Source organism: Pristiophorus japonicus, chromosome 8 (assembly GCF_044704955.1).
Source record: "Pristiophorus japonicus isolate sPriJap1 chromosome 8, sPriJap1.hap1, whole genome shotgun sequence".
NCBI classification, from domain to species: Eukaryota; Metazoa; Chordata; class Chondrichthyes; family Pristiophoridae; genus Pristiophorus; species Pristiophorus japonicus.
Genome location: NC_091984.1, coordinates 207,716,718 through 207,741,855, shown reverse-complemented (window position 1 = coordinate 207,741,855; position 25,138 = coordinate 207,716,718). Strand labels below are relative to the sequence as shown.

The following is a 25,138-nucleotide window of genomic DNA, read 5'->3' as shown; positions in this document are numbered from 1 at the left end:
TGTGTACTTTCAGTAGAGCTAACCGTATAGCAAGTGAGAACCCTGTTTTAAAAAATATATATATTCTCTTCCCTGTCGCCTGGTCTCTGGCCAACTGTAGCATCCTATCTCCATACTAACTTGAGGATTGAACCTGAGGTGTTCATGACCTGTAAGACACACTTAACCTCTCAGGGTTAGCTCCCTGCTGCAATTTTTATGAGCAGCCTAAAAGTTGAAGAATAAGTGGGAAAAATAGTAGCTGAATCCTATTTGGTTATAAGTATAAGATTTTAATCTTTTTGTTCAAATTGACATTGGCTTTGCAATTGTATGTCTATCATCGAGCACTTAAAAGCATCTTGAACTGTGTGTTACATTTGTGGACTGATACCACAGCGTGGCCTGTGATTTACAGACAACAACTTGCATTTATATAGCGCCTTTTAATGTAGTAAAATATCCCATAGCGCTTCACAGGAGTGTTATCAAATAATAACTACATATAAACAAAGAGTGAACATCATTGTTTAAAACCATTTAAAATAAGGTAAGAATGATGGTTCCTTTAATCTATCTAGGTTGATTCATTGTTTAGGTCCCTATAACAGAGCCATCCCGACCATTTTCACCTCCCCCTTTCCCTCAATGTAAAGTTCACATCCCTCTACTCCCTGCTGACGGTTAGATGAAGTAGGGCAGGAGGAGGCACGTGTGGAGCATAAACACCAGCATAGACCAGTCAGGTTGAATGGCCTGTTTCTGTGCTGTACATTCTATGAATTAGGAATTTGTCTATTTTTGAATGCTTCAGATGAATGAATTCACAGCACCAGGTAGCAGTTTCCTAAGAATTAAAAATGGCGTAGGCCATAAAATATCACTTAACTCCACATTTCCTTGGCTTATAATGTGTTCTGTTTTTCTGGTTCAGCACAACAGAGTTACAACGTACTGATCCTCTCTAAGGTGGAAAGGCTCTTTTCATCAGTTCTCAAACACAGTTTAGAATTCCCATTTTCAAGGAAGCTAGATGGATTTACTATTGGCAGTCTGGTGCTGATCATTTTCCCATGGCAAAAATTTATTTAAAAAAAATGCATGCAGAATATAGTTAATAGTTGTCTAAAATGAATAAATCATTCCACTGTGAATGCTCAGTGGGGATAGTTTTTAGCAGACAAAAATCAAATTGTCTGACCCATCAGAGCAGAGTAAAGAACTCCATTATTTAAAAGCTCACAATATAAATTCCTAAGGGGTTTAAGTTTTCACCTCTATCTTATCCTCCAGTATTATTGACAGTTGTACATGCATAGAGCAAAGAGTGGCTGTAATCTTATGAACTACAGTAATTTGCTATCTTTTGAGTACACAACTACAGGTCACATGTCTCTATGAAAAATCAATTTGCTATGATTGCAAAGGTATTCAGAAGCTCGCTGTATAACCTAAAGTTGGAGATTCAGTCTCCCGATTTTACTTGCCAGCTGCAGTGTACTGACGTTTATTCATTGTTTTGTTTTGTCATCAAGGTCCTCCACGGATGTCTCCAAAGGCACAACGTCATCCTCGACATAGGGGTCCCTCTGGTAGAGCTGGAATGTCTTCGGGTTCAGATTTCATATCCCACAGTGTATCTGGAGAAATTTCTGCTCCTGTACCTCGAAACAGTCCTTCAGGAGGGACTTGGTCATCTGTAGTTAGCGGAGGTAAATCTATTCAAGCTTAAAATGTTCAACTTCAATCTGGTGTTTTGGGCTTTTTAACAAAATCCTGAGATTATTTGATCACAATAACTACTTGCATTTAGATCGCACCTTTAATATAGAAGAACATCCCAAAGCATAATCAGGCAAAAATGGAGGCCGAAACATAGGAGGTGGTATTTGGAGGGGTGATCAAAGGCTTGGTTTTGAGGAGGGCCTTGCAGGAGGTGGGGAGATGAACATGTTTAGAGCCAATTTCAGTGCGTGGGGCAGAGACATCTCATGGCATGGGAAGAGAGTGGGAATGTACCAAAGGCCAGAGTCGGAGAAAAGAAAGTTCATGGAGGGGGGGCTTGTCGAGCTTGCGGAGGTTACAGAGATAGGGGCATAGTTGTGAATGGATTTAAACATAAGGATTAGAATTTTATATTGGAGGCACTAGGAGACAAGGAGCCAGTGTAGGTCAGCAAGGACAGGCGTGATGATTGGAGTGGGACTTGGTGTGCCATAGGATATGAGCAGCAAAATTTTGGATGAGTTTACGGAGGGTGAAGAATGGGAGGCTGGCTAGGAGAGCATTGGAATTATTGAGGCTGGAGAAGATAATGGCATGGATGAGCATTTCATTGGCATGTGAGCTGATGCAGAGGCGCAGACAATGTTGCGAGGCGGTCTTTGTGGAAGTATATGGACCGGGAGCTCAGCTCGGCACTGTATTTGACTGTGAGATAGCAAACAGTCTGGTTCAGAATAGGACAATGGCAGGGGAACCGATTGGGATCATAGCAAGAGTACAGAGTTTGTGGCGGGGGCTGGAGACAATGGTTTCAGTCTTCCCGTTTAACTCCTCAGTTAATTGCAGCTCATCCAAGGTGGTTTAGAGGGAGAGCTGGGTGTTGTCAGCATACATATGGAAGCTGACCCCATGTCTGAATAATGTCACGAAGAGGCAGTGTGTAGATGAGGAATAGGAGGCAGCCTCAGGTCTCGTGAGGTAATGATGTGGGGGTCTGGAAGAGAAGCCTGGCTTTGATTGGATAGCTGAGTGGGATCAAGTGAGGGCAGTCCCACAGAGGCTGACCAATGGAGGAAAGTGGTTGGAGGAGGATGGCTTTGTCAACCATGTCAATGGCTGTAGAAAGATGGAGGGCAAGGAGGGATGTTGCAGTAATGACATTTAGTGCCATTTAAGTGCTTTGGGAGAGATGGAAACCTGATTGAAGAGATTCAAACATGGAGTTGCAGGAAAGATGGGTGTGGATTTAGGAGGCAACAACACAGTCAAAGACTTTGGAGCTAAAAGGGCGATTAGAGATAGAGCAATAGTTTGCAAGAACAGAGGGGTCAAGGATTTAGGAAGGGCGAAGATGGCAGTTTTGAAAGAGAAATGGATATTACCTGATGAGAGGGACCATTTTACTATTGGCTGGCATTGGGGGCCAGAAAGGGAATTTGGGTGGTCAACAGTTTAGTGGGAGTAGGGTCAATTTAAAATGTTCTGTTCTGTAAAAAGTGAACTTCCATCCAATACTGGACGTATGTTTCTGTGAACATTGCAGTGTTTTTTCCCCCCCAGAGTGCTTGTATAGTGCATTCAACAGCACATTAAGCTCTGTAAAATTGTGGACCTATTTTAGTTTTGTTCTTCACCATGTATTTTAAAATTCAGGGATTTTCTTTTTCAAATTAAATGGCTGTGTAGTACAATTGGTTATCACCTGAATTTTATTGCAACCTAGACTATTGAGATGAATGCCCCAAATCAGCCACTCCTAAGCTATGTGGAATCAATTGGGACAGATTAAGCCTAGTCCCTACTTCTGTATAGCTTTTAGAACAAAGCTGCCTACAGTAAAGCACTAAATTGAGCATTGCACTGTGATGTTATACGGTTGCAATATCCAACCTTTTTCCCTCATGGGTGTGTACTGTGGAGCCTCAGGGATGGGGGCGATTTTCCCAATTATGCTTAAAAACTGGGCCATAACCAAAGTTGCGTGGGAAGGAAACCGCTGACTTTACCACTGGCTGTCTGTCTGTTCCAATGTTAGGAAGGACCTCAATTTAAATTTAGAAACGGTCAGCGAATTTATTTTTATATTCATTTATTCTATCCACTTATTTTGACAAACTACTTCTGTTGGAAAAATGAGAATAGTCCCCAACATGTCCACATGAATAGGTGCACTGTATTACAAGTTGATTTTAATAGAATGAGATGTTCTGATTTAGAATTTATCCATGAATGAGATAAGTGCTTAAAAACCTCCCTGGCTAAAGATCCAGATCCACAAAATTCAAACCAGACAAGTAATCAATACAAATGCAAATTGCAGTGAGTTCCTTGGAATTTGAGAGCTTGGTAAATTAGACACCCCTGGCATAAATGAATAAATAGTTCTGGTACGTTCGGCAATTTGCATTTCGGTAGCACCCAACTAAGGAAGCTTATTTTTTGGACCATTTTAATCGTTACCATCATCTTCCTCGTGAATTTAAGATTGGTTTAGTTGCAGGCCACTCAATATAGCTGTGCATGCTGCATTAAAGTAAACGGGTGCCCATTTCATTGGCTCTCTGCTCCTGTTTTTCGTTCATCGGATTTCACTCCTCACTTTGTTTTATTATAATTGCTCTTAAACTATTGTAATCTAGTTATTGAAAACGCCATTTACTGTTTGAACTGTCATTAATCTCATTGAGTCTAGAATACTTTTTTGTAATTTAGATGCACCTTGTTACTTATGGTACAAATGTAATTTGAAACTAATATTCTTTCTTTCAAACTTCAGGGTCAAGCTCCCGTTTATCTCCCAAAACACACAGACCACGATCTCCCAGACATGGTAACCAGCCATCCCAGTATAATCCTGGAAATGCTTCAAGTGGGATGATCCTATCTTCTCCTCAACCTGGCAGTGTCCCAGCTGAACCTTTAGCTATGCCTGCTACTGCTGTATCACCTACACCAGCTAGCCCCGCTGCCAATAGAGCTGTCACCCCGTCAGCTGAAGGCAGGTCATTTATTTTCCTGTTCTGCATGTTTTGTGATTATTCTTCCATTTGTAGTGTAATATTATATATCACTTCTGCACAGTGTTGGATTTTGTAAATTTATTTGGATTGAGTAAGGAAATGTGATAATTTTAGTAATTGATATGTTTTTCTATTGGCAGCAGGGCTAGCCTTAGCATATGTACCAACTTGGAAACTAGCAAAAGCTGACCCAACAGCTTTAGAAAAGGTGACCACTTCAAAATGGCCCTCAATAACATGTGAAAACAAGTAATTCTGCTGGAAAGATAATGCAAAACCTTGGCACCTCCTTCAACCCAGAGATGAGCTTGAAACCCCACATAATATCCGTCACCAAGACTGCTTGCTTCACCTCTGCAGTATTGCCTGCTTCCTCTCCTACCTCAGCCTCAGTGCCACTGAAACCCTTATTTGTGCTGTTGTTGACCTCTGAACTTGGTAACTCATAACACCCTCCTTGTCAGCCTCTCATTTCTCCACCCTCCATAAACTGTAACTTGTCCAAATCTCAACTGTCTGTATCCTGTCCCTCACCCCCATCCTCACTGACCTATGCATTGGCTCCCTGTGCCCCAATGTATTGCATTTAAAACCTATTTCTTCACATCATCCTACGGTCTTGCTCACTAATCTTTACACTCTCCAATCGTATCCCCTTTAGCCCTTTAACTCTGGTCTTCATTTAACCCCACCATTTGTGGCCTAAACTTCTGTCTGGCACCATTCTACATCCTGGAACTCTCCCTAAACCCTATCGCCTCTCTGCTTGTGTTCTACCCTTTTAAAAACATCGCAAAACACATCTTTTCAACTGTGCTTTTGGTGATCTCTTGCTCTCGCGACATGGTTCCGTATTGTTGCTCTATCCTCTCTTATTTCCGTCCCCTCTGTAAAGCGCTTTGAAATGGTTTCTATGTTGAAGGCGCTATATAAATACCAAATTGTCGTGGTGAAGGGGTACATGGGCTTGTAACTTGAGCTGCAGTTATAGCCAACATTTCTTCACTCATTCACTCACTGAAGGGCCATACAAGTGTTGAAAGCACAAGATTTATTTTTGGAGTGGTGGGGTGGGGATTATTTTCCCTGCATCCTAATTACCACCAAGTCCCATTCACCCATCACCCCTGCGCTCGCTGACCTACATTGGTTCCCAGTCCAACAGTGCTTTGATTTTAAAATTCTCACTCTTATTTTCAAATCCTCCATGGTCTTTCCCCTCCCTATCTCTATAACCTCCCTCAGCCCTACAAACCTCCTGAGATCTCTGCTCTCCTCCAATTCTAGCCTCATTCATATCCCCGATTTTAATCTTTCCTCTATTGGCAGCTGGGCCCTAAGCTCCGGATTTCCCTCCCTAAGCCTCTCCACCTCTCTAGCTCTCCCTTCTCTTTTAAGATGCTCCTAAAACCTTTGTTGGCCAGGCTTTTGGTCACCTGACCTAATATCTCCTTGTGTGTTTCGGAGTCAGATTTTGTTTGATTATGCTCCTGTGAAGCACCGTGGGACATTTTAGTATGTTAAAGGCGCTATATAAAAGCAAGTTATTGTATTTAGGAATCTACAATGAACATGGGTGTTGCATTTCTTGCCTCAAAAGGAAAGGGCCTTGCTTAATTTCATTGAAAACTATTCTCTCCTTACCATTTGAGAATGAACTATTTTTCTTTGTTTTAAAACGTTTCCCCAATAGCAGCAAATAATCTAGAAATTTCCTAATATCCCCTCCTTTGGCTTGGCGTTCATTCCTTGATTATGTTTTTGTGAAGCACCATGGGAAGTTTTCCTACATTAAAGATGCTGTATAAATGCAAGTTGTAGTATTACTGGGAGAACAGTGCTTTAATTAAATTTCCGTTTTTGAAAAGAAGTCCAATAGCACATGGAGATTTGAAACCATTGAATGTAGGATTGTTCCAGTCAGGGCTGTAAGCACAATTAGTCCTCACCCCCAACCAATGGTGCATTTCTAGGGAAGTGCAAAGTGATACATTTTAGTAGAAAGAACAAGAAGAGGCAATATAAACTAAAGGGTACAATTCTAAAGAGGGTGCATGAACAGAGAGACCTGGGGGTATATGTGCACAAATCGTTGAAGGTGGCAGGGCAGGTTGAGAAAGCATACGGGATCCTGAGCTTCATTAATAGAGGCATAGAGCACAAAAGCAAGGAAGTTATGATGAACCGTTAGAAGACACTGGTTCGGCCTCAACTGGAGTATTGTGTCCAATTCTGGGCACTGCACTTTAGGAAGGAAGTGATGGTCTTGGAGAGGGTGCAGAAAAGATTTACAAGAATGGTTCCAGGGATAAGGGACTTCAGTTACGTGGATAGACTAGAGAAGTTGGGATAGTTCTCTTTAGAGCAGAGAAGGTTGAGAGGAGATTTGACAGAGCTGTTCAAAATCATGTGGGGTCTAGACAGAGTAGATGGGAAGAAACTGCTCCCATTAGCGGAAGGGTCGAGAACCAGAGGACACAGATTTAAGGCGACTAGCAGAAGAACCAAAGGCAACATGAGGAAAAAATGTTTTAAACTGAGTGAGTGGTTAGGATCTGGAATGCACTGCTTGAAAGGGTGGTGGAGGCAGATTCAATTGTGGCTTTCAAAAGGGAATTGGATAAGTACCTGAAGGAAAAAAAGGCAGGGAGCGGGACTCGCTTAGGTGTTCTTGCAGAGAGCCAGCATGGGCTCGACGGGCTCAATGGCCTCCTGTGCAATAACCATTCCATGGAGGTATATTTTCCTGGGAAAATTTGAATTTTTTACATTTAAATTTGTTTTTTATATTTCCAATTTTTTTTCTTTCTTGGGTTGTGGGTGTCACTGGCAAGGCCAGCATTTATTGCCCATCCCTAATTGCCCTTGAAAGGATGATGGTGAGCCACCGCCTTGAACCACTGTATTCTGTGTGGTGAAGGTACATTGATAGGATTTTACTTTTTTTGAAAAGGAGGTAAAACACATTAACATTTGGATTTTTAACAGACCGACCAGAATCACCTTTCCCAAAAATCCTTTCCTTCTCTTTCCACCTGCAGTTCACTTTCTCTCCCTCGCTCCAAACCTCCCTGTTTGTTAGCACTCTTGCCCCCTTCAATTTAACTAGGCACTCCTATCCTTCTTTCCCACTTTAAGCAGTCATTCAACTTTCCCCCACTCCACTCCAGTTCAGGCTAACAATATTTTTCCATCTTCCCCAGTTAATGCTGCACACTCCCTCCTACCAAGTGCGTTTCCCACTTTCAATGTTTTTCTCCTTCCCCAGCCCCCCACCCCCAAAACCACTGCTCTCTGGTTTTACCTGTCCTTGCTGAAAATTTCACTCTCGACTTTTCTTCTTCCCCCTCCTCATTCCCCTTCCTTCCCCCTCCATACTATAAGTGTTGCATCTGGGCTTCTCTTTATGCTCTATTTTTCTTCCTTCTCGCCCCAAAGCACTCCTTTAGACCTTCCCTTTCTTTTTCTCTGCCCATATGAGCGCTTTGCAAGTGCAGCTTTATATGTGGAATTCAATGGGTAGGAATCCATTTGCACTCTTATCCTTAATTTCAAGTTCCAATACTCATTTTGGTTATCTCGCACCTTTTTATTCACAACTGTTGCTCTTTGTGCCAGGAAGATGGGAAGTGAGCTGCTCCAGACCCCTGTCCAATGTCATAGTGACACCTCATGATTTCAGTCCCTACTTTATAAACTCTTTATTTCCTCTCTTCCTCGGTCAGTTGCTTTGTTTGCCCTTATTTATATCCTCTCTTCTTCTAGTTGCTAATCTATTTTTTGAAAATATTTTCTACCATTGGCTTAACCTGGAAATTCTTATTTTGGCATAACTAATGAGAAGTGTTTTTGAGAGTAATAATATGCCACCTCAGACCAGGCAATTTGAAGTAATCTAAAATTAATCTTGCTATATTGTGGCTCTTCTTTTCAGAGATCACGTTCTCCAGTTTAAAAAATGATAAACATTTTACATATGGACTAAATGTTAGGATTTAAATACTAAATCTGTATCATGTTTTTATGATTTGTTCCAGCTGTTAAACTTGAACTGCACCAAATGCAACAGTAGCCCCACTAACATGACTTTCTGTCCATAGCTTAAACAAAAAACCGGGTTGAATCCAAAAAACAAGCAATAGTTTTAGCAGCTCTAATAGTACTACTTCTGAACTATTTTCCAGCCAATGGTTACATTTTATGGTTTAAAATTATGTGGCAGAGCCTGGTCTCCAGTCATCTTGGATCCCCTTGCCACTGGATTAAGACTGTGCTCCGTCAAGTCCGTGTGGTGGCTGGTGTGCAATGGGAGAGTTAATTGCAATCAAGTTGTTTTATTTTCATTCAGCACCCCACACCCCCATTTTTCGAGTTCGGACAACTCCACAGATACCTATTACTCAGTTTCTTGGCATGGTTTATTACACAACTACTTATACTTGTACAACACCTTTAACCTAGAAAAATCACCCAAAGTGCTTCAGAGGTGTAATCGGACAAAAAAAACTTGTCAATATAGCTGGTTGGACTGTCTTAAGCTGCAAGGATGAAACATTGAAAATGGTGTTTGTTTGTTTAACAGCAATAATATTGCCATCTTTGCCACTTTGATTAGCTTATATCCTTTAGTACACACCATTGAATTGTGGCTAGCTGCACTGGTGGATCCAACATTTAATGCATCCTGAAGAAAGGAGTTGAAGTTCTTTTCATTGAGTGAGTGTTGTGATGAGACAAGTTCTAACCATTCTGGCAATTATCAGTATGCATCCCACATAAAGTTGTGTGTACACAGAGAAGTGTGGGAGTTGCACCTGGTGTAGTGCATGGCCCTTTTAATGAAATTGTAGTTGAGGCTGTATTGTTGGACACTTCATGGATGACTTTTATTGCTGTTAAAGCTTCATGTGGATGGATCGTCACTTAATGCAGTAGAAAAGCCTTGTCTGTTCTACAATATTTGTATTTATGCACACACATTTATTTTAAAAGTAACTGATTATCTTTGTGTGTCTTTACAGCTAAAGAAACCAGGCTTCAGGAACAGAAGCAGAGTTCACCTTCTGCAAACAAAGAGAATCCCAAGCCTATTGAAACTTGTAGTACTTCCCCTAACTTAACCAAACCAGGGATCAAGGGTCAGTATATAACTGTGTCTCTATCTGTATCTGTAAGAATTCTTGTGTGCAGTTTGTCACAGCCTTTCTAAAGGGAGATACTCGCACTCTATGAAATATTTTAACATTACACCCATACAATTTAGAGTTGCTAAAATTATTTCTAATTGTTGTCAAATTTTGTTATCAGTACATAATCTTGAAGGCCACATCATTCATCAGCTTCCAGCCATTATTGGCAGTTAATACCCTGCTACGTTGTGAAAAATACCAGACTTAATTAAATTAACCCAGACGTGTAATTTTCAAAAGGCTTTTGTTATGTCTCGATACCTAGTTATTATATAACCATAGTTTATTGAAAACTACATTCATTAGCTTCTTTTATTTAAAAAACACTTTTAAAATACCATAAATTGTCTTCATTTCAAGCTTGTGCAACTAACACTTATTTTCCATGTAATTTTGAGAGTTTGTGTTTTCTTTCCAGCTACATCTCCAATGGCTTCGGATCATAAAAAGCAGATAGCAGATTTAAAAAAATTCAGGGAAGACTTTAGGGTGAGTACTTTTTCAGTAGTAATACTTTTCACAGTCTTAAATGCATGTGTGCTGTAGAACTGAGGACAGACTTCCCAGATTCCCTTATCGCAGTGTTTTATTTGATGTCAGAATATTGTGTAGGGAAGAAGATTAACTCCTTTTGAAGGGGGGGGGGAATAAATGACCAGTTTGACACCTGCCACTGATTCCATTCCCCTCCCACTTGCACCTTTTTAGCGAGTTTTAAAAAAAAAACATTATTTGAACATAATCTTTTGTTTTTACTCGCCAGTTGTGATGTGCTTTGAGGAGTTCTCAGCCCTGTCTTTTTCCAGGCTGCTGATGCCTTTCAGGTCATTCCTAGAATGACTTTTCAATTTGTTTCTTGGGCCCAGCTTCTTGTACTGGTTTTTAGAAGAACATTTTTGTAATTTTCTTCACCTGTAGTGTCTACGGTGTTTTCCTCACTTTTTGCTTCAGTTGCCCGTTACATAGCGTTATGCTCACATTGTCACCTACCGTTGGAATGTTGCAATAGATGATGGCCAGGGCTGAATAAGTAACAATTGACTATAATAAATGTTGGGACCAGTGAGTATGTTAACTAGGCTTTTCCTAGGATAGACTTGGCTGACTTGTGACTAATGTTGAGAGGTTATTAATGTTAGTTTGTGTATTTAAACTTAATTTGCTGTTCTTAGTTACAGACTACTCCAACCCCTGATGCAGTTGTGGATCAGTTTAACAAGTCCAGAGAGGGTATAGATAACCAGTCTAAGGATTCAATCAAGGAGAAAATAACAGTGATTGAACCAAGCGGCAAAGAATCTGTCAGTGAGAGCAGCTCAAATGCTAACACCAGCAGTGGCAGTAGCAAGCCGAGCAGCCCCAGCACTTCTCCTAACATCATCAGCTCTGAGCAGAAGAGAGGACCAGATGTGACCTCCCAGGCAGTCCAGACTACTGGCCCAAGTAGCAAGCCAGAAAAGGAGGAAAAGGAGGATAAAAAGGAAAGCACACCAGAGTACGTATGCACACCAGAAGTAGTATACTAAAAATGATTCAACACTGATTACCAGGGCAGGTGAATACTATGGAAATCTGCAGGCCATAAACTCAACTTTTAATCCCCCCCAATTAAAACATTTATAGGAAGCATCTGATTTCCTAATTTGGAGACATCACAAGATCGAGTGCTGAACATGTTACAGCTTCACTAAAGGCAACAAGGAGAAGGGAATGCACAGTGTTTTTGTAGGACCGTGGCAAAATTATTTTTTATTAATATGGAATGTGTGGCCTTATCCTTGCTAAATATTCTTACCAAAATCAAAACTATCTTCCAGTAAGAGCCCCATTGCAATTTAGTGATTTGCATTTTAAAATACTTTTCATTTCTGGTAGCTGCTAAGCTTGACTACTGTATTTATTTTGAAGCACAAACATTTTGTAACTTTAAACTTCACATTCAGTCTACCAGATGCTGTTCTTGGCAGCAGCTATTTTGGGGTATATAGAATGGCAAGACTGCTCGTAACAAGGGGCTATATAGACTGAGGATTTTCACAGGAACGATGAGACGAATGCTTCGAAGGATTTTCCCCCACACGCAGTTATTTGAACGTGGAATGCTTTACAACGTTATTGAGTCAATAACAGCGTTGAAAAGGGGTTTGGATAAGTACAGTATTTAAAAAAGAATACAAAAGGATAAAAAACAGGAAAGTATTATGGAAGATAGCTGTTGTTGAAGAGATGGCACAGATGCGATGAATCGAATGACCTGTGCTGTAGATTCAATGTAACAGAATGATCATATGACCCAGTTTTCTCTTGGATCGTGTCTTATTGGAAACAGCAAAAGGGGTTAATCTAATAAGCAATGAATTCTACGAACCTTATTAACTGCTGTAGCCTTGTGTTTGACATATGGCTGACAGCTGTTTTAGACTGTATAAATAAACCATGTGAGACAGTTGGAGATAAAATTGGAACCAAATTGCAAAAATACATATTTAACAGTGCAAAATGTTTTTGCTATAAACTAAATTTATAATTAAGCATAATTAATTATAATTAAACTAATAATTAAGCATAATTTTTAGACTGGATTGGCTACATATCTATCCATGCTATGTAAATTAATCTATAGGCTGTGTGAACTGATGGACAGGCTGGGTCTCTTTTCTCTTGAAAAGAGAAGGCTGAGGGTTGACCTAATGGAAGTCTTTCAAATTATGAAAGAATTTGATAGAGTCGACTCAAGGAGAGTGTTTCCATTTGTGGGGAAGAGCAAAACTAGAGTCTATCAATATAAGATGGTCACCAAGAAATCAAATAGGGAATTCAGAAGAAACTTCATTACCCAGAGAGTGGTGAGAATGTGTAACTCGCTACCACGGGGAGTGATTGAAGCGAATAGTATGGATGCATTTTAAGGGGTGGTTAGATACGAATATGAAGAAGGGAATTGAGAGTCATATTGATAGAGTTAGATGAGGAAAGATTGGAGGAGGCTTGAGTGGAGCATAAATGCTGGCATGGACTGGTTGGGGAGAATGTCTTGTTTCTGTGCTGTGTAGTCTATGTAATTCTATGTAAACACCAGTGAATATTGTAATTAGAATGCTGGATGAATGGGTTATTTGCCTCGAGGAGGAATAAAAATTAGATTGTAATGACTGGAAAAGAAAATGTAGCCGATATTGATGCAATTCCAACAAGCTGCAGGCATGGGGAAAATGTATAGCCTTATAAATGTTTTAATATTTATTTTGTTTTCCAGACAAGTTAGAAAATCTACATTGAATCCCAACGCTAAAGAATTCAATCCCAAGACTTTCTATACACCTGTAAGTTATTGCACTCCTAATTTGGTTTCCCCACCCCCTGTATTGTTGGTGAAGTTTAAAGGGGGACGGAAGTTTCTCCCAACCCCAGATTCAGGGAAGGCAAGAACCCAGCCCCAAGTTCTTCCCTTTTATGGAAGGAAAATAATGGTCTTGCCTGATTATTATCTTTAATTTATTGTTGATATGGAGACTCTTATAGGTCCTTCATCCCTCCTAGACTTTTCTAGTTACATCCATTATGGGAAGATGTCGCCCATTCCAGAGTGGGTCAATTGCAAACAGCAGGGGAGAAGGGGAGAAACACTACCAATTAGCCAGAGAGCCAGGAGAATCCCGACCGATTACTCTGAGAAGCTGCCTGATTCCAGGAAACCATGCTACATACTGGTAAATTTTCTGTCTCAGTTGTAACTTGGTTTCCTAAGGCCGGGGGCTCTGAGGTAGTCGTTGGGGGCCCTGCTATTTTCAGTGGAGGCACTCTGTATTAGACGTTACCAGACCAGATCAATCGGGAGGGAGACATTACTTTGGTCCTGTTTTGTCAATACAAATGTTGAAGAATAATGTGGTAAGACAATTATTTTATTCTATTATATATACTCTATACTTCCTCCAAGATGTATGTTTTTGTTACTCTATAGTAACCAATTTCAATGCATTCATATTTATTGCTTTTCCATAGTAACTGCCAGGGATTACACTAGTTCTAGACAATATGAAAAGGGTTTGTATAAAGATTACGAACCTCAGTGACTGTCCCAAAATAACCAGTTCTGGTGCCTGTACATTGGTTTGTTTTGCCTAAGCTGTAGTTCAGTTGGTTATTGTAACCATCTGTTTTGTTAGTATGTAGCTTTTGAGTGACAGTGTCTTTTCTGTGAGTTTGCAGTTGAAAAAAAAAATTGTCTTTGTAAAGAATAATTGATTCTATTTGAAGTGCATACTGAGACATACAACTTTTAGCTGAAAAAAAGGTTTCCTTAAGTTTTAGTGAGTTGCTTGCCTTGATTAGCAATCAAGCATGTTTCTTTTCTCTCAACTGAAGACACCACTTTTGACAATTTACTGTAAAGGTTAGGTGTAATAATCTCACATCTCTGTAGACCTATTTTCTGTTCAGTGTTTAGATAGTAATAAGCCAAATATGTGCCACAATTTTCTTTTAGTTTTCAGTGGAAATTGGTGTGAATTTCTGTAAATTGAGACTTGAATTGCTGCTCTTAAAATTTAATAGCCTAAGCCAACAACTACACCAACACCACCACGTCCTCAGGCCCAGCCTAGTCCATCTATTGTGGTACAGCAACATCCTCCTACAGTGTACAATCAGCCAATGTGTTTTACACAGAACATGGTGTACCCAGTTCCAGTCAGCCCAGGAGTACAGGTAACCAGTCAGAAATCTAATTGTTTTTTTCCCGCTTAGATTTAAGCTTATTAAATATGGAAAATTCGTTGCCGCAATTGATGTCTAATTTATAGCTTAATAATGGATGTATTGAAAAATTTTTAAAATAATCTACTCCACAAGCTATTGCTGGTAACCCTAATGTTAATCAGTTCAATGCTCATATATCTGTACTTTTATGTAACAGCTTAATTCTCAATGTCCAGATTGACTGCATTCACTTTCTTTTAACTTTAGACTACTCACATGTACCATGTCCCAATGGCCCCCATGCCAATCAACCAAGCCAAGTCATATAGAGCAGGTAAAGGTGAGAGAATGTGGTCTTGTCTTGTCTGATGTATGATTCTGTTTCGATGGAATTATGCAGGGTGATCTCTACATAATATTGAAAATACCTGTAAATGGCACTCATTCCATTTTTGGCTTTGATATATTTTGAGATCACTTGTATTTCCAGCATGTTTTGAAAGTTGGTATGAGCTGACCAGAGATGCATGTTTTGAGCAACTTTAAATCATTACAATGTAAAGATTCAAATCAATTCTCAAGTGTAAAATAGTAGATATTCAAGTGTATGGTTGTTAAAAAAGTCTGGTGTGGAAAATAATGTAATTTTCTATGAGTGGCTCCAAGGCCAATCTGGAATCCTCTCTCTTTCTCTTCCCTCTCCCCCCACCTTTGGTGTTTTATAATGGAGTGACTCAGGAGTTGCACAAGGATCCTCCTGCCATCCCCCTGCCATATTAAACTAATATGGCAGGGGGATGGGAACCAATGCAGGGAGACAGAGGGAAACAAAAAGGAGACAAAAGCAAAAGACAGAAAGGAGATGAGGAAAAGTGGAGGGCAGAGAAACCCAAGGCAAAAAACAAAAAGGGCCACTGTACAGCAAAATTCTAAAAGGACAAAGGGTGTTAATAAAACAAGCCTGAAGGCTTTGTGTCTTAATGCAAGGAGTATCCGCAATAAGGTGGATGAATTAATTGTGCAAATAGATGTTAACAAATATGATGTGATTGGGATTACGGAGACGTGGCTCCAGGATGATCAGGGCTGGGAACTCAACATTCAGGGGTATTCAACATTCAGGAAGGATAGAATAAAAGGAAAAGGAGGTGGGGTAGCATTGCTGGTTAAAGAGGAGATTAATGCAATAGTTAGGAAAGACATTAGCTTGGATGATGTGGAATCTATATGGGTAGAGCTGCAGAACACCAAAGGGCAAAAAACGTTAGTAGGAGTTGTGTACAGACCTCCAAACAGTAATAGGGATGTTGGGGAGGGCATTAAACAGGAAATTAGGGGTGCATGCAATAAAGGTGTAGCAGTTATAATGGGTGACTTTAATATGCACATAGATTGGGCTAGCCAAACTGGAAGCAATACGGTGGAGGAGGATTTCCTGGAGTGCATAAGGGATGGTTTTCTAGACCAATATGTTGAGGAACCAACTATGGGGGAGGCCATCTTAGACTGGGTGTTGTGTAATGAGAGAGGATTAATTAGCAATCTCATTGTGCGAGGCCCCTTGGGGAAGAGTGACCATAATATGGTGGAATTCTGCATTAGGATGGAGAATGAAACAGTAATTTCAGAGACCATGGTCCAGAACTTAAAGAAGGGTAACTTTGAAGGTATGAGGCGTGAATTGGCTAGGATAGATTGGCGAATGATACTTAGGGGGTTGACTGTGGATGGGCAATGGCAGACATTTAGAGACTGCATGGATGAAGTACAACAATTGTACATTCCTGTCTGGCGTAAAAATAAAAAGGGGAAGGTGGCTCAACCGTGGCTATCTAGGGAAATCAGGGATAGTATTAAAGCCAAGGAAGTGGCATACAAATTGGCCAGAAATAGCAGCGAACCTGGGGACTGGGAGAAATTTAGAACTCAGCAGAGGAGGACAAAGGGTTTGATTAGGACAGGGAAAATGGAGTACGAGAAGAAGCTTGCAGGGAACATTAAGGCGGATTGCAAAAGTTTCTATAGGTATGTAAAGAGAAAAAGGTTGGTGAAGACAAACGTAGGTCCACTGCAGTCAGAATCAGGGGAAGTCATAACGGGGAACAAAGAAATGGCGGACCAATTGAACAAGTACTTTGGTTCGGTATTCACTAAGGAGGATACAAACAACCTTCCGGATATAAAAGGGGTCAGAGGGTCTAGTAAGGAGGGGGAACTGAGGGAAATCTTTATTAGTCGGGAAATTGTGTTGGGGAAATTGATGGGATTGAAGGCCGATAAATCCCCAGGGCCTGATGGATTGCATCCTAGAGTACTTAAGGAGGTGGCCTTGGAAATAGCGGATGCATTGACAGTCATTTTCCAACATTCCATTGACTCTGGATCAGTTCCTATGGAGTGGAGGGTAGCCAATGTAACCCCACTTTTTAAAAAAGGAGGGAGAGAGAAAACAGGGAATTATAGACCGGTCAGCCTGACCTCAGTAGTGGGTAAAATGATGGAATCAATTATTAAGGATGTCATAGCAGTGCATCTGGAAAATGGTGACATGATAGGTCCAAGTCAGCATGGATTTGTGAAAGGGAAATCATGCTTGACAAATCTTCTGGAATTTTTTGAGGATGTTTCCAGTAAAGTGGACAAAGGAGAACCAGTTGATGTGGTATATTTGGACTTTCAGAAGGCTTTCGACAAGGTCCCACACAAGAGATTAATGTGCAAAGTTAAAGCACATGGGATTGGGGGTAGTGTGCTGATGTGGATTGAGAACTGGTTGTCAGACAGGAAGCAAAGAGTAGGAGTAAACGGGTACTTTTCAGAATGGCAGGCAGTGACTAGTGGAGTGCCGCAAGGTTCTGTGCTGGGGCCCCAGCTGTTTACATTGTACATTAATGATTTAGACGAGGGGATTAAATGCAGTATCTCCAAATTTGCAGATGATACTAAGTTGGGTGGCAGTGTGAGCTGCGAGGAGGATGCTATTAGGCTGCAGAGTGACTTGGATAGGTTAGGTGAGTGGGCAAATGCATGGCAGATGAAGTATAATGTGGATAAATGTGAGGTTATCCACTTTGGTGGTAAAAACAGAGAGACAGACTATTATCTGAATGGTGACAGATTAGGAAAAGGGAAGGTGCAACGAGACCTGGGTGTCATGGTACATCAGTCATTGAAGGTTGGCATGCAGGTACAGAAGGCGGTTAAGAAAGCAAATGGCATGTTGGCCTTCATAGCGAGGGGATTTGAATACAGGGGCAGGGAGGTGTTGCTACAGTTGTACAGGGCCTTGGTGAGGCCACACCTGGAGTATTGTGTACAGTTTTGGTCTCCTAACTTGAGGAAGGACATTCTTGCTATTGAGGGAGTGCAGCGAAGGTTCACCAGACTGATTCCCGGGATGGCGGGACTGACCTATCAAGAAAGATTGGATCAACTGGGCTTGTATTCACTGGAGTTCAGAAGAATGAGAGGGGATCTCATAGAAACGTTTAAAATTCTGACGGGTTTAGACAGGTTAGATGCAGAAAGAATGTTCCCAATGTTGGGGAAGTCCAGAACCAGGGGTCACAGTCTGAGGATAAGGGGTAAGCCATTTAGGACCGAGATGAGGAGAAACTTCTTCACCCAGAGAGTGGTGAACCTGTGGAATTCTCTACCACAGAAAGTAGTTGAGGCCAATTCACTAAATATATTCAAAAGGGAGTTAGATGAAGTCCTTACTACTCGGGGGATCAAGGGTTATGGCGAGAAAGCAGGAAGGGGGTACTGAAGTTTCATGTTCAGCCATGAACTCATTGAATGGCGGTGCAGGCTAGAAGGGCTGAATGGCCTACTCCTGCACCTATTTTCTATGTTTCTATGTTTCTATGTTTCTATGTAATTGCATAGCTGATACAATCCCCACTGCTTAAAGTGGGTGTATTTGCCAGGTATAAGCAGTAGATGGTATACCAGGAACCAAATGGGGAACAGGCTATTTTAGATCTGGTATTGTGTAACGAGACAGGGTTAATTAGTAATCTTGGAGGAAAAGATCCTCTGGGGAAAGAGTGATTATAATATGATAGAATTTCATGTTGAGTTTGAGAAAGATGTGGTCAAGTCTGAAACTATGGTCTTAAAAGCCAATTACATAAGTATGAGGGGTGAGTTGGCTGAGGTAGATTGAGAAATTGGATGAAAAGATATGACTGTAGATAAGACATGGCGAACAAATTAAAGAAATAATTCATAATTCTGAACGCACATACATTCCCTTGAGGAATAAAAACTCCACGGAAAAGTGGTCCAACCATGACTTAACTAGAGAAGTTAAGGATAGTATTAGATTAATAGAAGAGGCATACAATGTTGTCAAAAAGAGTAGTAAACCTGAGGTTTTAGAAATCAGCAAAGGATGACCAAGCAATTGATAGAGGGAGAAAATAGAATATAGCACATATTTAAAAAAAGAAAAGATTAGTAAAACACTGGTCCCTTAGGGGCAGTAAAAGGAAATGGCAGAGACGTTAAACAAATATTTGTATATGTCTTCACAGTAGAAGACACAAAAAACAGAAATAGTGGGGAACCAAAGGTCTAATGATAGTGAGGAACTTAAAGTAATTAATATTAGTAAAGCAAAATTAATGGGGCTAAAAGCTGACATCCCTGAACCCGATGGCCTACATTCTAGGGTTTTAAAAGATGTGGCTTCAGCGATGGTGGATGCATTAGTTTTGATCTTCCAGAATTCGCTAGCTTCTAGAACGGTCCCCGTGGATTGGAAGGAAGCAAATGTAACCCTGCTGTTCAAGAAAGGAGAGAGAAACCAGGGAACTGCAGGCCAGTTAGCTTGATATCAGTAGTAGGGAAAATGCAAGAATCTATTATTAAGGACATGGTAACAGGGCACTTGGAAAATCATAATGGCCCAGAAATTGCAGTTGGAGGCATCAGTGGATGCCTCTGATCACAAAAGTATTGACGAATATACCTGGTGGTCCCGGAGGAATGAAGCACTTGCACTATGAGGCCTCCTTGCGCAGCCCAGTGCAGAGGCACACGTATTCCAGGGGCGCATGTGCACTCTGGAATCACGTGGCCCGGACCAACCAATGAAAATGGCGTATCCTCATTCACAGTAATAGTGAGTTCTGTTTGAGATCACCATTTCTATGGGCCCAAGTTTTGAGCCGTGCCTAGAACGGCGCAGTCCTGACCTGGATGCCCGTTTTTCGTGCCACAAAGTGCGCCTAAAAAAAACCCTCCAGATTCTCCACCTCCCTGCAGGTCCTCTGGCCCTCGGCGCAGCGCAGCAAAAGCTGTAGGGAGCGGAGCTAGGTCCCTGCACCGAAAACAGTGCCGGGACCTCTGCACATGCGCGCTACAGTGGGCACGCAAGTGCAGTAGCTCCAGGCGCCCGAAACTGTGTGGGAGGGGCCCGAAGCACGCAGCCCCTAGCCCTGGCCGAATGGCCTCACTGGGGCTGCGTGAATAAGGCTCCTCCCACGGCCAGCTCCTGCTTCCTCCTGATCCGACCGGACATCCCCCCCGGACCCTCCCTCCGCCCCTGGATCCGACCTGACCTCCCTCTCCCTCCCTCCCCCCAACCATAACCGAACCGACCTCCCTCCCACCACCCCCCCCGACCTACCTGTAAATCTGGTGCTGGGACCCCCCCCCCCCCAATCTCCTCCTCCCCCCCCCCCCCCAATCTCCTTCCCCCCCCCCCCTCAATCTCCTTTCCTTCCCCCCCCCAATCTCCTTTCCTTCCCCCCCCCCAATCTCGTCCTCCCCCTCCCCCCATCTCCTTTCCCCCCCACTCTCCTTCTTCCCCTCCCCCATCCCTCCCCCTTCTCCCTCATCCCTCCCCCTTCTCCCCCATCCCTCCCCCTTCTCCCCTTCCCTCCCTCTGCTCTCTCCCTCTACCTCCCCCTCCCCTCGCTGTCAGAAACACATACACTAACAGACAGAGAATGAGAGACACACACAGACAGACAGAGAGATAGAGACACTGACAGAGACACACTGAGGGGGGATCCCAGCACGCTGTTGAAGGGCTCCCGGTGCTGCAGTCGGTAAGTAGAAAATGTTTTATTTACTGATTTAAAAAAAAAAAATTATTTCTTATTAATTTTTTTTGATTTATTTATTGGTTGATTTATTGATGTATTTATCATTTATTATTGATGATGACTCTTTATTTGTAAAATTGAAGTGTTTAATGTTTGTAAACTTCCCTTTAAACACCCCCCCCCACCATTCCCAACGCCTGATTTGTAACCTACGCCTGATTTTCTAAAGTGTAGACAAGGTTTTTTCGAGCGTACAAAAATCTTCACTTACTCCATTCTAAGTTAGTTTGGAGTAAGTTTTCACTGACGAAACTTTGAAAACAGGCGTCAGTGGCCGGACACGCCCCCTTTTGAAAAAAAAATTCTGTTCCAAAGTGAAACTGTTCTAACTGACTAGAACTGGAGCAAACTAAGTGACGAGAATTCCGATTTCTAAGATACTCTGTTCCACACCAGTTGCTCCTAAAAATCAGGAGCAAGCCATGTGGAAACTTGGAGCCATATATGAATGGGGAAACTACCAAAAACACACACAACATTTTAAATAAATAAGAAAAACACTTCACATATTTAAAATTAATTGAAATTGAATTTAATTAAATGTTTTAGACAAAAAAAATTTACAAATTTAATTTTTTAAATTGTTTCAATAGGGATAAAAATTAAACCAAACCTTAATGGACAGGGTTTTTAATATAAAAGTGATAATTTTATTTTTCTATCTTTTAAAACTCTTACGCCGGTAAAAGCAGGTGTAAGAGTTTGAAGGGCATTCGTTTGAGAGTTCCCAATTGCTGGATTTTGGCGCATGCACTTTATGCGCTTAAATGGGTCCTTTTTGGGTTGGAAATCGGTGGTTAGTGGTGTGCCACAGGGATTGGTGCTGGGACCACAACTGTTTACAATATACATAGATGACCTGGAAGAGGGGACAGAGTGTAGTGCAACAAAATTTGCAGATGACACAAAGATTAGTGGGAAAGCGGATTGTGTAGAGGACACAGAAAGGCTGCAAAGAGAGTTAGATAGGTTAAGCGAAATGGGCTAAGGTTTGGCAGATGGAATACAATGTCGGAAAGTGTGAGATCATCCACCTTGGGGGAAAAAAAACAGAAAAAGGGAATATTATTTGAATGGGGAGAAATTACAACATGCTGCGGTGCAGAGGGACCTGGGGTTCCTTGTGCAGAATCCCAAAAAGTTAGTTTGCAGGTGCAGCAGGTAATCAGGAAGGCGAATGGAATGTTGGCATTCATTGCGAGAGGGACGGAGTACAAAAGCAGGGAGGTCCTTCTGCAACTGTATAGGGTATTGGTGAGGCCGCACCTGGAGTACTGCGTGCAGTTTTGGTCACCTTAATTAAGGAAGGATATACTAGCTTTGGAGGGGGTACCGAGATGATTCACGAGGCTGATTCCGGAGATGAGGAGGTTACCTTATGATGATAGATTGAGTAGACTGGGTCTTTACTCGTTGGGGTTCAGAAGGATGAGGGGTGATCTTATAGAAACATTTAAAATAATGAAAGGGATAGACAAGATAGAGGCAGAGAGGTTGTTTCCACTGGTCGGGGAGACTAGAACTAGGGGGCACAGCCTCAAAATATAGGGGAGCCAATTTAAAACCGAGTTGAGAAGGAATTTCTTCTCCCAGAGGGTTGTGAATCTGTGGAATTCTCTGCCCAAGGAAGCAGTTGAGACTAGCTCATTGAATGTATTCAAGTCACAGATAGATAGATTTTTAACCAATAAGGGAATTAAGGGTTACGGGGAACGGGTGGGTAAGTGGAGCTGAGTCCACGGCCAGATCAGCCATGATCTTGTTGAATGGCGGAGCAGGCTCGAGGGGCTAGATGGCCTACTCCTGTTCCTAATTCTTATGTTCTTAATCCGGAACATGCGGCACATTGTACGCACCCGGAGAGGCCGCAATTTCAGGGCCAAAATGATTAGGCAGAGTCAGCACGATGTTATGAAAGGCAAGTCATGTTTGACAAATGTATTAGAGTTTTTGGAGGATGTAATTAGCAGGGTAAATAAGGGAGAAACCAGTGGATGTAGTATATTTGGATTTTCAAAAAACATTCAGTAAGGTGCCACACAAGAGGTTGTTACACAAAATAAGGGCTCGTGGGATTGGGGGTAATACATTAGCTTGGATTGAGGACTGGTTACTGGACAGAAAACAGCACGAATAAACAGGTTATTTCCCGGTTGGCAGGTTGTAACTAGTGGGTTTCCGCAAGGATCAGTGCTTGGCCTCGGCTATTTACAAACTATAATCAATGGATTAGATGAGGGGACCGAGTATAATGTATCCAAGTTTGCTGATGATATAAAGCTAGGTGGGAAAGTAAGCTATGAGGAGTGTGCAAAGGGATTAGTGACCTGTTAAATGAGTGGGCAAGAAGGTGGCAGATGGACTATAATGTGGGGAAATGTGAAATTATCCACTTTGGTCGGAAGAATAGAAAAGCAGAATTTTTTTTAAAAGACTAGTAAATGTTGGTATGCAAAGGGATTTTGGTGTCCATGTACACGAATCACAAAGTTAACAAGCAGGTACAGCAAGGAAAGCAAATGGTATGTTAGCCTTTATTGCAAGAGGGTTGGAGTCAATGTACGCTTTAAGTGGCTATAGCTCCTGTGCAGCCGGCTCATTGGCTTTTAAATGCGAAAACTGTGCATGTGTGGATTTAGAATGGGCCTTGCAGCCCCCCAAAAAGGAAGTCTTGCTGTAATTCTATAGGGCCTTGGTGAGACCACACCTGGAGTACTGTGTACAGTTTTGGTCTCCTTATCTAAGAGAGGATATACTTACCTTCGAGGGGATGCAATACAGGTTCACTAGATTGATTACTGGGATGAGAGGGTTGTCCTATGAGGAGAGATTGAGTAGAATGGGCCTATATTCTCTGGAGCTTAGAAGAATGAGAGGTGATCTAATTGAAATGTATAAAATTCCTTGGGGGCTTGACTCGGTAAATGCTGAGAGGCTGTTTCCCTGGCAAGAGAGTCTAGAACTAGTGGTCATGGTCTCAGGATAAGGGGTTGACCATTTAGGATTGAGTTGAGAAATTTTCTCACTCAGAAGGTTGTGAATCCTTTGAATTCTCTACCCCAGAGGGGTATCTGAGATAGATAGATTTTCGGACTCTAGGGGAATTAAGGGATAAGGGGATAGGGTGGGAAAGTGGAGTTGAGGTAGAAAATCAGCCGTGATCTTATTGAATGGTGGAGCAGGCTCTAGGTGCCTTATGGCCTACTCCTATTCCTATTTCTTATGTTCTTATAATAGGTTGGAGCCATGAAACAGCATGAAATACATCTGCATCTTTTGAGTGTAGCTTGTAATCTCAGTTCCTGGCTTCTTTGAAGGCTAATAGTGCAATTGTCGTCTCTTATTTAGTGCATTCTGTTATGAAACATGAGCTAAACTGTCCATTTTGAACAGAAGCATTCATCAAGCGGTAATAACTCAAACATTGCCTGTATTGATGTCTACAGTGCTTTTGTCGATGTTCAAAACTCATCTTTTATTCCAAGTAAGCCATTCATATCCATTAGTGCAAGCTGAGCAGTTTAATATTGATACAGTCCCCTTTGTGATATAAAGAAAATCAGGAAGTTTGTTACTACGTCAGTAAGTACAGGTGATTAACAAGGTGAAAAGAACTTATTAAACTACTCTAAACAGCTGCGGTCGATGTTCCCGTTAAATTGCGCAGCGCTCTGCAGCTCCTGCGCAGCCGGTTCACCAGCTTCGAAATAGGAAAACCCGCGCATGCGTAATATTTTGGATGGGCCACATAGCCAACATTTCTTTTTATGGGAACATTGGCTGGCATGTTCAGACATTATTAGTCCTGCCTTTGTAATTGACTCCTATGGTACTGGCAAATGGTTAGCACTATTTGCCCGACATAGGCATTGCCCGTGATCTCACGGACAGTGCAAATGGTGGGGACTGTACTGTCTTTTTGGAAGTTAACCACTATCATACATAATAGAAGTGTTGGGCCCAAGTTTCCACAAGAAAAAAAACGGGCGCCCCTCCGAGCTGGGCGCCCGTTTTTCACGCCTAAAACGGCGCCTAAAAAAAAAACCGCGATTCTCGAGCGTTCTGCAGCTCTTTGTCTGCCTGGCGCGGCGTGCAGGGGGGCGGAGCCTACACTCGCGCCGATTTTGTAAGTGGGAGGGGGTGGGTACTATTTAAATTAGTTGTTTTCCCTGCCGCCAACGCTGCGTGTGCGCGTTGGAGCGTTCGCGCACGCGGAGTGTGAAAAAAACATTGCCTGCCCCTCCCTCTCTCTCCCTCCCCCCACCTCTCGCTCCCCCGCTCCCCCTCCCTCCCCCCCCACCTCTCCCTCCCCCCCACACCTCTCCCTCCCCCTCCCCCCACCTCTCCCTCCCCCTCCCCCCCCACCCTCCACCTCTCCCTCCCCCTCCCCCTCCCTACCTCTCCCTCC

General features: G+C 42.0%; 1 protein-coding gene across 6 annotated transcripts in view; it reads left to right on the top strand.

The window, feature by feature from the left end:
* atxn2 (ataxin 2) overlaps window positions 1-25,138 on the top strand; it is a 115,555-nt gene that overhangs the window by 79,297 nt on the left and 11,120 nt on the right. For 3 of the 6 annotated variants that reach the window (XM_070887866.1, XM_070887862.1, XM_070887867.1), the window contains 8 exons: window positions 1,515-1,691; window positions 4,481-4,702; window positions 9,746-9,862; window positions 10,332-10,402; window positions 11,086-11,408; window positions 13,170-13,236; window positions 14,471-14,623; window positions 14,882-14,954. In XM_070887866.1, coding sequence (XP_070743967.1) covers window positions 1,515-1,691; window positions 4,481-4,702; window positions 9,746-9,862; window positions 10,332-10,402; window positions 11,086-11,408; window positions 13,170-13,236; window positions 14,471-14,623; window positions 14,882-14,954 — 1,203 coding nt within the window. The remainder of the gene's footprint in view (window positions 1-1,514; window positions 1,692-4,480; window positions 4,703-9,745; window positions 9,863-10,331; window positions 10,403-11,085; window positions 11,409-13,169; window positions 13,237-14,470; window positions 14,624-14,881; window positions 14,955-25,138) is intronic. The other 3 variants (XM_070887868.1, XM_070887863.1, XM_070887864.1) reach the window with 2 other exon arrangements.